General features: G+C 44.3%; 1 protein-coding gene across 2 annotated transcripts in view; it reads right to left on the minus strand.

The window, feature by feature from the left end:
- The window catches only part of STON2 (stonin 2), a 115,033-nt gene that overhangs the window by 51,402 nt on the left and 46,525 nt on the right, over nt 1–17,106 (minus strand). Inside the window, exon 1 of one of the 2 annotated variants that reach the window (XM_043548874.1) lies at nt 8,400–8,430. The exons of the other annotated variant lie outside the window; for it this stretch is intronic. Within the exon in view, the coding sequence (XP_043404809.1) occupies nt 8,400–8,430 (31 nt within the window). Of the gene's footprint in view, nt 1–8,399; nt 8,431–17,106 lie in introns of those variants that run through there. 2 annotated transcript variants of the gene reach the window in all.

A 17,106-nucleotide genomic window follows, 5' to 3' on the forward strand; every position in this document is an offset into this window, starting at 1 on the left:
GGAACAAGTTTGGGAACCACTGGACTAGATGATCACAATGGTCCCTTCTGGCCTTGGAATTCATGAATTTATTAATCGAGATTTCTTTCCCCAGTCCACTAACTTGAATGTATATGATTATGAGATGTGTGGACTCAAGCTCAAATTTCAATATAATATTCTTAGCAACAATAGCAATAAGAACACTAATACTTTGCAGTTCTTTGCACCTTCCATTCAGGGAGTTCAACATTCTTTACAAACATTAATTAACCCTCTGAGGTAGGGAAGTAAAAAGCAGAGAGAGGTTAAAACCAACATTTTCAAAAGTGTTTATGAATTTTGGGAGTCCAGTTTGAGACATCTTACAGCCCAATTTGCAGAGGTGCTGAGCACCTTCAGCTCCCACCAATTTCAGTTCCACACCCCTGAAAATCAAGCTCCTGGTTTCTCAAGTTGGGCAATCAAAAACTGAGGTACCTAGAATTAGTCTTTTGAAAATTTGAGCCTAAGTGACTTGGCCAGGATTACACAGTGAGTCAGTAGCAGAGCTGGGATTTACATTTCCTAACTCTCAGGCCTGTCTCTTAACCACAAGACCCATTATGCACACCTCTTCTTAGTCCCTTCTCAACCACATTTCCCTTAGCAATCAATTTCATGTAGCAGACTGGATTTTCTCTACCCATAAGTGCTAGAAGAAAAACAGCCTCCTATATAACAGAGACAATAACCAGCTTGTGGCAGGTTGAGGTCAGGGCAGAACAAGATAGAGGATCAACCAGAGGACAAATTGCTTAAAAAAACTTTTAGAGCCAAGTCTGAGGCTTAAACCAACCCTGTAGCTGGGAAGGATGAAAATTCCAGCCTGAAGCCCTGACTTCCTAAACAAACGTAACCAATCCATTTCTCACTCTCTCCACCCCGCCCCTTCACCCCTTCCATCCCCTGCCCAACCCTCCACCCACCCACAAAAAGCCTTTTGACAGAATTTTCTGCCTGTTGTCCCTGGTTCTCATCTTTATGGCTGAGACAGCAAAGCAAGGAGGCCACAGAGATGAGATCAGCTTCCCCAAGCCTCTTTCCTTTGTTTCTTCTCCCCAATTAGAGCTCATAATTAATTTGGCCATTGTGACTAAGCCCCTCCCCCCCATCATAAAAATAAAGGGAAGGGTAACCACCTTTCTGTATACAGTGCTATAAAATCCCTCTTGGCCAGAGGCAAAACCCTTTCACCTGTAAAGAGTTAAGAAGCTAAGATAACCTCGCTGGCATCTGACCAAAATGACCAATGAGAAGACAAGATACTTTCAAAGCTGGAGAGGGGGAAACAAAAGGTCTGTCTGTGTGATGATTTGGCCGGGAACAGATCAGGCAGGAATGCAGTCTCAGAACTTCTGTTAGTTAGTAAGTAATCTAGCTAGAAATGCATTAGATTTCCTTTTGTTTAATGGCTGGTAAAATAAGCTGTGCTGAATGGAATGTATATTCCTGTTTTTGTGTCTTTTTGGTTAGGTCTGTCAGTGGGGTGGCGATTTGGCTGTATTGCGGTACAAATCGCCTGTAATATCCGGCCACGCCTAAGAAGGATTGGACCTGTTTCTTTGACTTTGGGACAGGAATCCAAAAATATGGCCACATCGTCAAGGTAGGCAACTGCATATTCTCCCAATCCAGCTAGGAGACCATCTACAAGTCTTTGGAAGGTGGCGGGTGCATTCCGCAGCCTGAAAGGGAGCACATTAAATTCATACAGCCCGACATGTGTGGTGAAGGCTGACCTTTCCTTGGTGGATTCATCTAGTGGTACCTGCCATACCCCTTGGTTAAGTCCAAGGTAGAGATGAACAGGGCCCATCCTAGTTTCTCCAATAGTTCATCTGTGGGTGGCATTGGATAGTTGTCTGGGTGAGTTACAGCATTTATCTTACAGTAGTCCATGCAAAAACATATCTCCCCATCTGGTTTGGGAACTAGAACCACTGGAGATGCCCATGCACTGCCAGGGGGGCAGATTACACCCATCTGTAGGATACCCTGGATCAGCATAAGAAGCAAGATTTTCTGCTGAGTCCATTTTCTTATCCCATAAACACTGTTTTATATCCTCCTTGGACATATTCAAGAATTGCTCCTGAGTCATCAAATCACACATTCCTTCAAAGCTAGTTACACCCCTTCCTCTGATCCATTTATCTAACAGATCCTTCATCTGGTTTATATAAGCCACATTACTTAGTCCAGGTCCTCTCTTAAGGGCTCTAAATTTTACTCTGTACGTTTCAGGTACAACTTGAAATTGCTTTAAAACCAGATCCTTGAAATGATTATAGTCAGAAGCCTCATCAATAGGCATCTTATTGAATATGTCCATAGCTCTTCCAGTCAATTTTGCGACCAATGTGGTCATCTTGTGAGCTTCAGGAATTTTATGGAGTGTTCACAGTCTCTCAACGGTGAGAAAATATTCAGCAATATCACTGGATTCATCATACTGTGGACATAGTTGCTCCCATTTGTGGATTGTTGGGTGAGGATAGTTAGGGTTATCCGGTATATTCTGCTGTGCCTTTGCGTTCTCCATCTCCAGTGCATGCTTCCTCTCTTTTTCCTTCTCCTCCAGTTCTTTTTCTCTTGCCTCCATAGCTCTCCTGTGGGCAGCCTCCTGGGCTTTTTCTGCCACTTCCGCTGCCTCCATAGCTCTTCTGTGGGGAAACTCTTGGGCTTTTTCTGCCTCCATAGCTCTCTGGTGGGCAGCATCTTGGGGTTTTTCTGCCTCTTTCCCTGCCTCCAGTCTGGTTAATTCCAGTTTGTGTTGTGCCTTGGTTTCTGTCATCCTAGCCTCTCTGTTTTTAAGTAACTTTACACCCGAGAGTTAGAAAGAAAACCACAAAACAAAACCAAAAAACCTGGCTTGTAAAATTTTGCTGTGCTGTAACGTAATACCTATGTTCTCTGATAGCTATTCTCAGCCTACAGAAAAATCCTTAAAAAAACCCAAAAAACTAACACTTCTGTCTCCAGGCAAATAGACAGAAAACCTTCCAGCTGCTCTTATCTTAAAAAAAAAAACCCTCTTCAAGTCTATGAAAAACTTGTGAATTTCCCTGCAGGAGGTTAACTACCCTGCCTTTAGGTAGAGAAAACTCCAGCTCAAAAAAGAAAAATCCCTTTGTTATGCCTGCTGCTCTGTCCCCCAGGCAGAGACACAGACTCTACAGCTGCAATCCTCTTTTACAAAACCTTTACAAATCCTGCTGTGCTTCTGGTTCAAAATAATCTCAAAATGATCTAAAAAAAATCTCAAAATGATCTCAAAATGATCCCACTGCTCTACCACCATGTCAAGGTTCCTTCCCCACTCTGAACTCTAGGGTACAGATGTGGGGACCTGCATAAAAGACCCCCTAAGCTTATTCTTACCAGCTTAGGTTAAAAACTCCCCAAGGTACAAACTTTGCCTTGTCCTTGAACCCTATGCTGCCACCACCAAGCATGTTAAACAAAGAACAGGGAAAGAGCCCACTTGGAGACGTCTTCCCCCAAAATATTCCCCCAAACCCTACACCCCCTTTCCTGGGGAAGGCTTGATAAAAATCCTCACCAATTTGTACAGGTGAACACAGACCCAAGCCCTTGGATCTTAAGAACAATGAAAAAGCAATCAGGTTCTTAAAAGAAGAATTTTAATGAAAGAAAAGGTAAAAGAATCACCTCTGTAAAATCAGGATGGTAAATACCTTACAGGGTAATCAGATTCAAAACATAGAGAATCCCTCTAGGCAAAACCTTAAGTTACAAAAAGACACAAAAACAGGAATGTACATTCCATTCAGCACAGCTTATTTTACCAGCCACTAAACAAAATGAAATTTAACGCATTTCTAGCTAGATTACTTACTAACTAACAGAAGTTCTGAGACTGCATTCCTGATCTGTTCCCGGCAAAAGCATCACACGGACAGACCCTTTGTTTCCCCCCCTCCAGCTTTGAAAGTATCTTGTCTTCTCATTGGTCATTTTGGTCAGGTGCCAGCGAGGTTATCCTAGCTTCTTAACCCTTTAGAGGTTTTGCCTCTGGCCAGGAGGGATTTTATAGCACTGTATACAGAAAGGTGGTTACCCTTCCCTTTATTTTTATGACACCCCCCTTAGGTGCAGGGATGTCTCTGACAGGCCCTGGCAAACTCACTTCATAGGAAGCAGAGATTTTCACACAGTTAGTATTAACCCTTTCACCCCTTGAAGAGGAGACGTTTGTCAAAAATTTTAGAAGTACACAATTGGAGATGAAGGAGAGCTTTGGGTATCTAGTCCACCCCCACTATGGGCCAGCACAGGATTGGTCTACATGTTCCCTATTGCTTTGTCAGATCTAGCTTTAAATATCCGTGGTGATGGAGCTTTCATCACTTTCCTTGGGAGACTACTCCACAGCTTAGTGGATTCTCAGTAGCAGGAAAGGTTTGCTGAGGGTTTCCTTGGGCTCTCCAAATTTTCATAAACTTATTCCCAACCTAGTATCCTCCATGCTCCATCAGAACACCCTCATTCTCATTCACACCTAATTTAGGCCCTGCTCACAATTCTTTATGTAGCAGCCACCATCCTTGCAGAAGGGGAGATCTGGACCAAACTCCATTCAGAGGCTATGAACACTGCTTCTTGATCAGTTTACATAGAGGTTTGCTCTTAAGCAATATCAGGCACTCTCCATGGTCACTGCTGAATTAAGAGCTTGTCTACATGGTGAGTTAGTGCACTGCACAGCAAGACAGGTGTGAATCTACAAGAAATAAGCTTGAAATCTTGTTTAGCCAGTTTGAAGAGAATAAAGGAAAGGAAGATGCATCACCTAGACTGCAATTTCATGTTTTGTTTTGATACTAGGTAAAATAATTGGTGTGTTTCTTTAACTTCAATTTGGTGATTACTTTTTATCAAAGGCTAATATATAGCCTAACATGTTCTAGGGGGAACACATGCCCCTTGTAATTGTGTCACCCCAATCAAAAGAGAGATGAACTATATCTGGACAAGAGTTTCTGCAAGAATGCTAATGCTAGCAGCTGAGAGAAACTAAGTTTCTTCCCTGGACCACGGCTGACCCCTTTACACCAATGAGAGATGAGATTTTGGCCCACTACTTGTCCCTGCTCTCTTGTAGTACGTAGGTAAAAGTAATGTGAGTGACAGCCATAGACATAGAGGCTGTGGTATCAGTTTGTAAAGAGGTGCCACAGAGAGACCACAGGTTACTGAGAGGGCACAGTGAACATGACGCCCCAGGTACCATCCTAAACTTTCATTGATTTTCATGGGACTGGGGATTTACTGGCTAAATCACATGCTGCTGAATCACCTGACTGACGTTCAAAGTGAATGACATTTAGAGCTGTGGTTATACACTCGAATACCCCCACGGCCTTCTCCTGCCCCAGGAAACAAGCTGCTGAGCTGCTAATTGCAGTTAGGACTATAGAGACCAAACAAAAGCTTTTCAGATCTCAGGCACTACAGTTGATTCATCCAGGTCACGGTCTGAATGGAGGATGGGGACAAATAAATCTCCCAACCTGGCAAGATGAACAGTTTAATAAAGACTTGTTCAGTCGAGCTTATTAACAAAGTGCTCCCCAGCTCTTGAAAAGGAGGGGTAGTTCTGCTTTTTCAGGAGGGACATAGTGGATGACAATTTCAAACCCAGACTACGTTTGATGCGCTTTAAAATTCATAAGCAGGTTAACAAATTTGTCGAGAGATGAGAGAGTCATCATAAAATTGATGGATAAAGGAATCCCTCATGTTCCCAAGCTTTCACAAAGCTGCAGCCCCTCCTGTGCTACTACTTCAATACAGAAACTTCTGCAGCAGAAGCTACGGGCTGACGTGTTATTTATTTTACAGGCTTTTCTATGGCGCACATCAGCATGGCATCAGAGCAGCTCCCAAAGATGAATGACTGTATCCTCACAACAGTCTCAAAGGCTAGGGAATTATTATCATCCCCAATTTACAGATGGGGAACTGAGAAACAGAGAGATTAAATGATCTGCCCATCATCACAAAGGAAGTCTGTGGCAGAGCAGGAAACAGAATCTGAATATCCAGAATCTTAGTCCAGTGCCTTCACTCTCTTGAAAGTTAATTCTCCCCCTTCATCAGAATCTCCATTCCCATCACATTATAGGGGTGTCAACTTGAAAGTCAATTCAAAATTTAAAAGAGCAGTCATATATGACACCTATGCATTAGAACCCCTCCTTCCCCCCAACAATTTTTGTGCATTCACAATCACATTTTCCTGTCTTTTAATGTGCTAGTTTTCTCTGTTGTCGTGCTACAGACTGACACAAACAGGTGAAACTGACTGACCCACACAAAATACTCTTAAATGCACCACGTAAACTTACTCAATTACAGTACGTAAAATTTTCAAGACAGATACTGTATGTGATTTTCAAGTAGATAGTGTCCATCTCAAAACAAAATCCACGGGAACATAGATGATGTTTGGCATTCTCAGCTCTTTGAGGAGGTGGTAGTGAAAGAGTGAGGATTATCTACCTCCCCATGACTTCAATGGATTAAGATTAGAAATGGTACAATAGCCCACTCTAGGCCTTAACTTCAGTGTTGCTAAATTTTTGGTGCAATTTCAGCAATCTTAGTAATATTCTCTGTGCCCTGCTGAAGGAGCTCTGTGAAGCACTTTAATCACAACATTTAGGGCCTGATTCTGAGCTCAATTACATCCAATATAATTCCATTGACTTCAATGGAGTTACTCCAAATTCACACCAGTTTCAGTCGGATTAGAATCGTGCCATTAGGGATTGTAGAACAGAAGGTTTGGTAACAGAATTGATGTAATGGTTTAAAAAATAAGAAAAGACAATGACTATTCTTATTACTTATTTTTAAATGTAAAACAGTGTCCTCCTGAAGTGCTGGAAACCCAGACACAACACTCAAATTGTTTTAGGCTAGAGCACAAAAACTAGAGAGTGTGACTGACTAAAAAATTGCCAGCCTAATTGCATCCTTCAGTGAAGTGCAAAAATATACCACGAGTGGTGAAAATTAAACTACATTTTTGTACACTTTCCATTTCTGTAGCAAAAGTTGTTTTATTAATATTGTGACAAAGTTCCTCCTCTGCCTTGGTGTGTCTTGCGCTTATTGGAGGATTTGCTCACCTTGGAGCTTCACAGCAGCCCTCAGTTTGGCCGTTTTTGTGAGCCCACAGTCCAGGTCGATAGCTCCTGTGTCTGACCAGGAGTTGGGAGGTTTAGGGGGAACCCGGGCCGCCGTCTACTCCGGGTTCCAGCCCAGGGCCCTGTGGAATGCAGCTGTCTAGAGTGCCTTCTGAAACAGCTGTGCGACAGCTACAACTCCCTGGGCTACTTCCCCATGGCCTCCTCCCAACACCTTTTTTATCCTCACCATAGGACCTTCCTCCTGGTGTCTGATAATGCTTGTACTCCTCAGTCCTCCAACAGTCCGCGTTCTCACTCTTAGCTCCTAGCGTCTCTTGCTCCCAGCACCTTACACGCACACCACAAACTGAAGTGAGCTCCTTTTTAAACCCAGGTGCCCTGATTAGCCTGCCTTAATTGATTCTAGCAGCTTCTTGATTGGCTGCAGGTGTTCTAATCAGCCTGTCTGTCTTAATTGTCTCCAGGAGGTTCCTGATTGTTCTGCAACCTTCCTTGTTACCTTACCCAGGGAAAAGGGACCTACTTAACCTGGGGCTAATATATCTGCCTTCTATTACTCTCCTGTAGCCATCTGGCCTGACCCTGTCACCATATAAACAGCATATAGGTTTTTTATCTTGATAGTATCCCTTTAATTCACGGATCGGCAACCTTTGGCACACAGCCCACCAAGGTAAGCCCCCTAGCAGTCCAGGCTGGTTTGTTTACCTGCTGCGTCCGCAGGTTCAGCCGATCGCAGCTCCCACTGGCCGCGGTTCGCCGTTCCAGGCCAATGGGGGCTGCGGGAAGTGGCAGCATGCACATCCCTCGGCACATCCCTGTTTGAATCACAAACAGATCGCTATACCCACTACCGAAATGCAGCCACCTCTGGGACAGAATGCAGGAGCTGTTTAACAGCACATGCAATAGCACAGGACAGTGAGTGAAAAACACATTTCCCCTCAATCCAAATGAAACTACCAGGGCTTTTAGGAAGAGAGTATCCTATGCAACTATCTGAAATGGAATTTCACTGGGAAGCCATTGCTTAGAACCCTTATTCTCCAAAAAGCACCATGTGATCTTTAAAAGCCACCATGCTCACAACCTCGATTTTATGACTCTTCTGTAGGACAGAGGGATAAGCATGATCTCAGCTGTGACAAAGCCATGTGCTGCATCCACCTCAGCGCACCGTGAAAAAAGAACGTATCCTACCTGTCCACACTCTCATTGCCTTGCCTCTCATTTCCTCCCTGTGCTGAAGCAGAAATCAAAAGGCATCTGTGCTGAGGTTTCCAGGTGCATGCCAGAAAGACTGCAGGGAATCTGGTCACATGGCATCTGACTTGGAATCCACTTTTAAGGTAGGGGTTAATCTTAAACACCTTCCCTCACTGAAGAAGGCCTCCAACAGCTTCTCTCCCTCCCACTTTGTGAGGAATGTGTCAGTTCAAACTGACCTGATTTTCTTTTTTACCAGTATAGACAGGGAGCTATTGGCTGAGTGTGACACCCCCTTCCTTCCCCTCCTCACACCTGTTTGTTCCATTAGTTCAGCCTTTGGTTGTTTAGACATGCAAGACAAACTGGTTTTGTTCTGTGGATGCAGCTGGACTGTCAATCATGTCACTGCACAGAACAACCCCCCTCCACCCCGCCCCAGCACTCCCTCTCCCTTCCCCCCCTTTCCTCCATCAGCAGAAAAGAGGCTGGGGGAAGGAGGGAGAACAGGGCTGGGGACAATAGGCGTTCATAATGGCAACCTGTTTGATACAGGATACAGTGGCTTGTTGTAAGTACATCTTGCAGGAGGTGTAATGATCAGCGCACCAGCAAGTCTGCGTTAGGGACAGTCTCAAAAACCTAGTGGAGTTCAGCATCACCTCTGCTTTGCTGAGCAGCTGTAATGTAATCTACACAGAGCCCTAAGTTAGTACACGCAAGGAAAGAATGCATTATGGAGTCCACAGAGGATGGCATTTCAGCTTCTAGCTCTCTTGGTGCATGGAGTGCCCGCTGTAAAGGATTCACACTGAACAAAGAGGCCTTGTCTATATTTCCCCCCATAAAATTACAGCTCCTGGAACTGCAGTGCCAATGTACAGGGGCTGTTGGTGCGTTTTAACCACCATACCATCTGACCCTGCTCAGTGGTTATTAAAATACTCGTTTGCACTTTCACCATTGCTGCAACACTAGTCTCTGCCAATATGTCTCACCCTTGACCTGCCAACAACCACCAGCAGGGGAGTTCAGTCCTCATGGTCCATTCTGTTCCTGGACACTCATGCGACTATTGCTAGACAGGAAATCAGGGTATTTCCAGGATGTTTAATCCATGCTGGGTATAGGCAAGACGAGGACACAAAATGTAAGGAGGAGCTAAAAAAAGGACTCTGAGACCTACTGAGACCTGCCATTTCAAACTGAGCTGAGGCAGTCTGAAGGAGAGTCCGATCAGCAGGGAATAAACCCCTGAGCGAGCCATGTACAGAGGAGCTCATTGCACTGCCAGCATCCTCTTAGCTAAACGTGGCATGCTCCCTGGTCTCAGCTAGGGCATTTAATGTTGTTTAACTAGGTAGCGTCAATGGCTGCCTTTCCTGGGAAGGGTGTCCCGCTGACAGAGGCTGTGAGAAGTGGAGGTTGGGGGTTCAGTTACAGTGTCTGCAGGGGAGATGTACCAATCTGGCTTTCAGATATTTATAGAAAGGGGTAAGAAAATCCAAAGCAACTGCATCTGTTGACTGAAATGTCTGCTCATTTCACCCTCCATGGAGACTAAGAATTCAAAAGGTTTTCAGGGAAATCTTCAGGTCTCCAAGGATACACGAAAGTTCACACTAATAATGTGTTGCTGGAGGCAACCAAGCCTGTACAAACAAATCAATCCAAGGGGAGGAGGAGAGATGGGTTAATGAGAGCAAAGCCTCCAACAGAGCCCCCTACTTCTTTTGTGTAAGCTTTCCCAACCAGATCCTAATTCTTCATGGCTAGAGAATGCCCTGCTACAGAGAAAGTGCTGCAAAGCATCCTGGGGGAACCTAATGTCCCACTTTCAGAGCCAACACTCTGTACAATACAGCGAGAGCTCTGCCTTGCCGTGCAGTGAAACTGATATGCAGGCTGGCATGTCAAATAAACAAACACCCTTCGGTTGTCTGCTCTGTTTTGCTGACCCATAAACTTGAAACACCCTTTGTACCCCTGTGCACCAGCATTCACCTCTCTTCATTCAAATTTTTCCTGAAGAGTCACTCCTAACATGAAGCACACAAATGCGTGACTATTCACTGCCACATAGGTATCCTTGTGACTTTTGCACTGAATGAGCATTCAGCCACTAGGCTTTTCAGCGCATGGAACTGTGGTTCACTATAGGTTTTAGTGAAGAAAGCCAAGCACACTGCTGGTACGTAAATAATAACACTAATTTTATTTCAGTTTTCTTCAGAATCACCACTCTCTCTTCATGCTACATATTCCTTGTGATAGCAGTGCACTCACCACTGCAGATAACTCTGTGCTGATCCCATAAAAAAATCCCATAAAATAGGATTTATATTAAATTGGGACACTGCCCCTTTAAAAAGTGATTGTGGAAAATGGACTATAGAAAAATGGCCCTGGCTATTCTGCATATCTACTCCCTGTGTGACTGAGTTGCATTTATAGACAACATTCAGTTTTTACTACTGCCAGCCCCACAGCTATGGGTCAAAACAGCTATGGGTCACATATGAACAGCACCTTCCATAATAATCACAACACCTAACCTTAGGCCACCAACTTTGTACTATCTGTCCTACATTACCAGGTCTGCTTTGATAGTGCCACTGTCCTTCTAGTGTTCTAGTTTCTAGCTTCTTGCATTTGGTATGGAACATAGAAGATACCCAAATGTTAATTATCTGTATTTATGCCACTCACACTTGTATTAAACTATATCACTGCTCCAAAATCAGCTTCAGGACATTTCAGGAAATTATACCAGTGAACCTTGTAATTTCCATTCCATTACTGAGACTCCACTTGTGATAACTATCAGCAAACCTCAGGGCTAGAGCCGATAGGTGTCTGTATATGCACCAACCTACTCAAACATTATCCAAAGATCAGATTTCAATCAACAAGAAGATTCCAACACGAGATTACACCCAGGAAGGTTAGAATCTTACTGTCTGAATTCAGTGATTTATTCTTATTTTGAGTGCCACTGAGCTTGTGCACACACACGTGAATAGAATTAAAAGGGAAACCAAATCTAAAATCATTCCTGACCACCAAGCACACTAGGGAGGCTATAGAAATAAATAGCAATGAAGGTAAAAAATGCGAGTGACTCAGATAAATTCCTTTCCCCAATCAGGGATTGAACTCCAAACCTCATCACATTAATTAGGTTCCTCTTATTCTCTTGAATCCTCCTGAGAGAGCTTGATGAAATGTTCATGGAATTACTCTGCTATCCTCTCCCAAAGATTTCCAGGGATGGCAGTCTTATTTTTTTCCTCAATGGTAGGACACTTTCCCATGCCAGTCCATGATAATTATGCTCTCTGTGCCTTTGTTACCCTCAGGAGTGAGATAAAATCCCACCATCTATGGAAAATGGTGCCAGTATTCAGTGACATTGCCCTATACTCATAGTTTGATGCAACTGAGCAACTCTCTTCCCATTTCCCTCACCCCTGGTGGGCCATACTATCCACGGCTGGCACTTTGCATGATGCCGTGCACAAGCACTCCCAAGCAGAAGTGTCAATAGGCATGTCTTGTTTAAAACTTTAGGAGAGCAAGGGAAGGGAGTTCTGAATCTTAACTTTCACTTTCTGTTGTGACTATACTGACAATGGTATCACTGTGTGTTTTAGCTGCAGCTACTGCTGTTGAGGCCCCTCCACACCCGTGGAATCCATAAGCCAGAGAAGGAGGGGAAAGAAGAGGACTTGGGATGACATGTTCATGAGATCCTGCAAGCCAGTGCTGCACTGGACCATGAGCACAGTGACTGGAGAATGAACATTGTGGAAAGGCCTGGAGAAAGAAAGCGCAGAGAGGAGAAAGGCCCAAGAGTCCCAGTAGGAAAAGGAAAGAGAGATGCACCAGGACATCATGAGGCTTCTCAGGCAGCAAACCCAGATGCTGCAGACTCTTGTGGATCCTACAGGTTCAATAATCCCGGGCTTGCCTTCCTCTGCAATCCATGGAAAACTCTATTGCAGCACATCTCTACAACACCTACCCTCCACAACATTCCATGTGGCACCAGGGACCATTGCCTTCCGCCTACCACTCCCCCATGGGGACATTAAAGACAACCACAGCTTCATATACACTGACCTGTGAATGCCACAGTTGGTGTATGTGTAAATAAAATGGACATGAATGTTTGTTCCGCTTCATAAGTTCTATTCTATTAATTTATTAAGTTATTGATGTATTTGCTTTAAAATTGCATGGATTTTTCTTTTCCCTGATTTTGTTACAGAATAAAATTCTATTATTTGGAACAAAATTCATCTTTACTAGTTCACAACATATGCTGCAGAGTGCCTAGCAGTTGTGAAAGCACCCCCTTACCTGATATTGTACAGTGTGCCACTACACCTAGTAGCAGTGACACAGTGTAATAATCATAAATGTACAGCAAGCACCACAAAATTAATAGGTGCATTGACAGTGTTATATTCATACATGTACACCAAGCACCTTTCTATTCCTAATAGGCCCCAAAACAGCAGGGCCAGGTAGAGTACAGTACATCACATTACACTGTGGCTCACTGTTAAAGTGCTCTTTGAAAGCCACTCTGAGCTATGCAGCTTCACATTGAGCTCTTCTAATAAATCTCATGTCGGGCTGTTCAAACTCAGCAGGCAGCCACTCCACGTCTGCCCTCTACCCTGGCAGCAACTTTTCCCCCTTTGCTTCACAGATAGTATGCAGGACATGGCAGGAAGCTATAACCACTGGAATATTTTTCTCGCTGAGATCCAATCTTGTGAGTAAACAATGCCAGTGTCCCTTCAATCCACCAAAAGCACATTCAACTGTAATTCTGCATCTGCTGAGCCAGTAGCTGAATCTTTCCATGGGGAAAAGAAGCTGTTGAACGGCTTCATGAGCGAGGGGAGTAAGGGGTAAGTTGGGTCACCGAGTATCACTGGTGGCATTTCAACCTTCCCACTGGTAATCCACTGGTCAGGGAACAAAGTCCTTGCTTGTAGCTTTCTGAATAGTTCTGTGTTTTTAAAGATGCAAACATCAAGCACCTTCCCTGACTGACCCACACTGATGTTGGTGAAAGCACCCCCATGATCTACCAAAGCTTGCATAACCATGGAAAATTAGCCCTTTCTGTTGATGTACTCTGTGGCAAGGTGGTCTGGTGCCAAAATAGGGATATGTGTGCCGTCTATTGCTCCACCACTGTTCGGGAACCACGCTGTAGTAAATCCATCCACTGTGTCCTGCACATTGCTGAGAATCACAGTCCTGTGTAGCAGGAGGCGATCAACAGACCTGCACACTTGCATCAGAACAGCCCCCACGGTGGATTTTCAGACTTCAAAATGATTTCCCATGGACCAGCAGCAATCTGGCATTGCACGTTTCCACAGTGCGAGTGCCTCTCGCTTCCCCACTGTCAGTGCAGCTCTAATTTTGGTGTCCCTGCACTGGAAGGTTGGGGTGAGCTTGACACACAGATTCGGGAATGTGGCCTTGCGCATCCGAAAATTCTGCAGCCACTGCTTATCATCTCAAGCTGGCATTGGGAAGCAATCTCACCAGTCAGTGCTCTTTTCTCAGGCCAAGAAGTGGTGGTCCACTATCCACAGCTGCTCTGTGAACACCTCCAACAACCTTGAATTGGTTCTCACTGTGTCCCACCGCAATCTGTACTCCAAAAAATCATCATGTTCCCCTCTGAGTCTTTTCTTCTTGCAGCTCTGCAAATAACAGAGGATCATGCATCCTGTGCTTCCAGTGCTTATGATGATAGTGCAGAGCTGGGCAGGCTCCATTCTTCTGTCAGAGATGGTGGACAGTGAGGAGGGCCATGTAGGTTTGTGGGATTTAGAAAAGAGGCATGAAAATTATGGGATACAGATGACATTTTGGGATGGAGACTGTTGCACACTAGGAAGCTGATCCCATGCTCCGAGTCACCCCTGCACAACTCATTTCAACCCCACCATGCATTGCCAAAACTTCACAAGAGACAGTGCACTGAATGGTGGCGGATTGCACACTGGGATAGTAGGGTTGCCAATTTTGGTTGTACATAAGCCTGGAGGTTTCATCACATGACACAATCTTTAATTAAAGATTAACCCTTAATTCCTGGAGACCCCAGGACAATCCTGGAGGTTTGGCAACCTTATGGGAAACCAACCCATGGTGCACTGCCCTGTGCATTGATACAAGCACTCCTGGTGAGTATGCACACTGCTGACACAAGGACCAAAATATGCACGCACACAAGCAATGTACTAACTGTGGTGGGTTTATGCCCATGTAACTTGCATTGACCAAAGTTTGTAGTGTGGTCATGGCCTTGTTCAGGAACAAAAGTCAGATGCAGGTTCACCTAGCCCTTTAGGTTCTCTCTCTCAGCGTGCATCAAGAGGCAGGATGAAGCTGAATAGGCTGTTCTCTCCACCAATCACAGAACTAGTAAAATTTACTCAACTCTGGGGAGTACATGGATACAGGACTCTCTTGCTCATTTTTCCTGTGCTATTGATATTTTATTTTCAAAGCAGATTTAACCATAGTATTTCTCACACATACACATAAATCTCTGGGCAAAATTCATCTTTGGTTTCATGGCACTGAAGTTACTGAAGACCTGAAGCTAGGAACAAATTTAAATCCATATATTGATGTGAGAAGGGTTTTCTTTTTCTTCTCTCCCTCCACCACTGAGCTCTGCACTGGGAACAGAACAAACAGTTCATCTGAAGTCAAAAAACTCAGCAAACCCAATAATGAGCTCTCCTAAGATGGGAAAGACAAACATGGGAGGGAAAGGCTGGGCCCTTGCATCTCAGAAATAGCCCCTGCTGGAGGACAATGGCAAGCTAAACCAATGTAAGGCAAGTTTAAACCCAAGCAAGAGTGTCTACACACAAAGTTGACCACTTTCACAAACCTGCTTTAACATCACATCTTTAGTTAAAACAGTGCACACACTTCTGTGTTCACACATGTCTGCAATGGGTAAAGGAGTTCAGAGCCTCACTTCACTAGGGGCCAGATGTCTAAAAGAGTTCAGTACATTTAGGCACCAAAATCAGTAGCCAGATGTTCAGAAAAGCTCAGCATGGCAACATGGAGCTCTTTTGACAATCTGGCCATAAGTATCACAATGGGAGCTGCTGGGTACTGAGCACTGCTGAAAAAATTGTAAGTGGCCAAATTGGAGCTGAGCTCTGGCCTTGATTCAAGTACTGAGCACTTGAAAACCTGGCCCAAAGCTCACTGGAAAATTTGAATCTAGGTGACTACTTCAAATCCAGGTTGGTTTACACAGCACCATTAGGTGGTTTATATGAGTTGGGAATCTCAGTTCAGCAGATAGGTGTCCATGTCACAAAATCCAGTATCTCAATTGTCAGTCTGAGGGCTTGTCTACACCACATAGCTTTTAGTGACAAGGCTGTGTCAACACAGCCTTGTCACTAAAAGTCAGTGTGTGTAAATGCTCTTTTTCAGTACTTTGTCAGCACTTTTGCCAAAAAAATATTTCCAGCCCCGTGAGCGGCGTTAGCTTTGTTGGCGGGAGAGCACTCCTGCCAGCAAATCCACATTCACGCTGCCACTTGTGTCGGCAAAACTTTTGTCTTTCGCGGGGGGCTTTTTTAAATACCTGTGAAAGACAAAAGTTTTGTCGACAACTTCGCAGTGTAGACAAGCCCTGAGAGGCCAAAGGCTGAATGAACAAAGCAAACTGAACTTCTCCTCCCCCTTAGTGGTGGTTCCTGCATAGCAGGGCTGAGTCATGTTTAGGGAGGACAGCACTGGAGAAGCTCATTCTGTTGCTGGCCATCCTATATCTGCTATGGGGCTAAGTAGAGGATTTTGTACTCAGGGCTGTAATGGATGGAAAGTACTTACAACCCTGCCCCACAACCTGCAACATTTGGGCCCAATTAAGGAACAGAGGAGGCAGGAATCCAGAAAAAAATGACAAAATCAGAAAATCAGGAGAAGCCTCTAAACTCCAAGTGGCATAAAGGAATTAATTGTCAGTGTGGGAGAAGCCAAAGATTTTGCCTCGATAATCCCCTCATTTTTCCTTCTTTTATATTAAATCTGCTTCCTGTTTTCCCCCTGTAGTTCAATGAAAAGCTCGGTCTAAAACTGATCCTCTAAACCTCTCATCATTGGTGTACAGCATTCCTCAATTTACCCATATAATCCCTTCACCTTTTCCCAGGCTTTAGGTGATACCACATTAAGGTAGAAACAAGGCAATTCTCACATTTTGGAGTGAGAACTGAGTCTGCTGTGTGACCCTGCCTGTCTTTGGGGTGAATTGTAATCACCCCTGATCATTCCTGTAGGAAAGCCCCCACACCATACCCACACACATTTAGAATAATATACCCCAACTGCCAGAGCATATGAAATGAGTTACAGCTAACAGCAGCCTATGCTACTGCTGAAACCTCACTGATTTCCCTGCCACTCCAGATCCATACCGTAAACGAAAGCACCTCTCCCATGTCATTTATCCACCCTGGGAGACCAGCTATTTGCCAGAATTGCAGGGTCAGGTTCTATGTGGCACAGATATCTATCTCCAAAGAGGACTCACTGTATCATATAGTATGACGAACCTGCCTGAAGTAGCACTTGAGGAGAATTTACTTTTTCATTGTCCTTGTCTCCTGTCCATCATGCAGCTATGTGC

Source organism: Chelonia mydas, chromosome 6, assembly GCF_015237465.2.
Source record: "Chelonia mydas isolate rCheMyd1 chromosome 6, rCheMyd1.pri.v2, whole genome shotgun sequence".
Classification (NCBI taxonomy): domain Eukaryota; kingdom Metazoa; phylum Chordata; order Testudines; family Cheloniidae; genus Chelonia; species Chelonia mydas.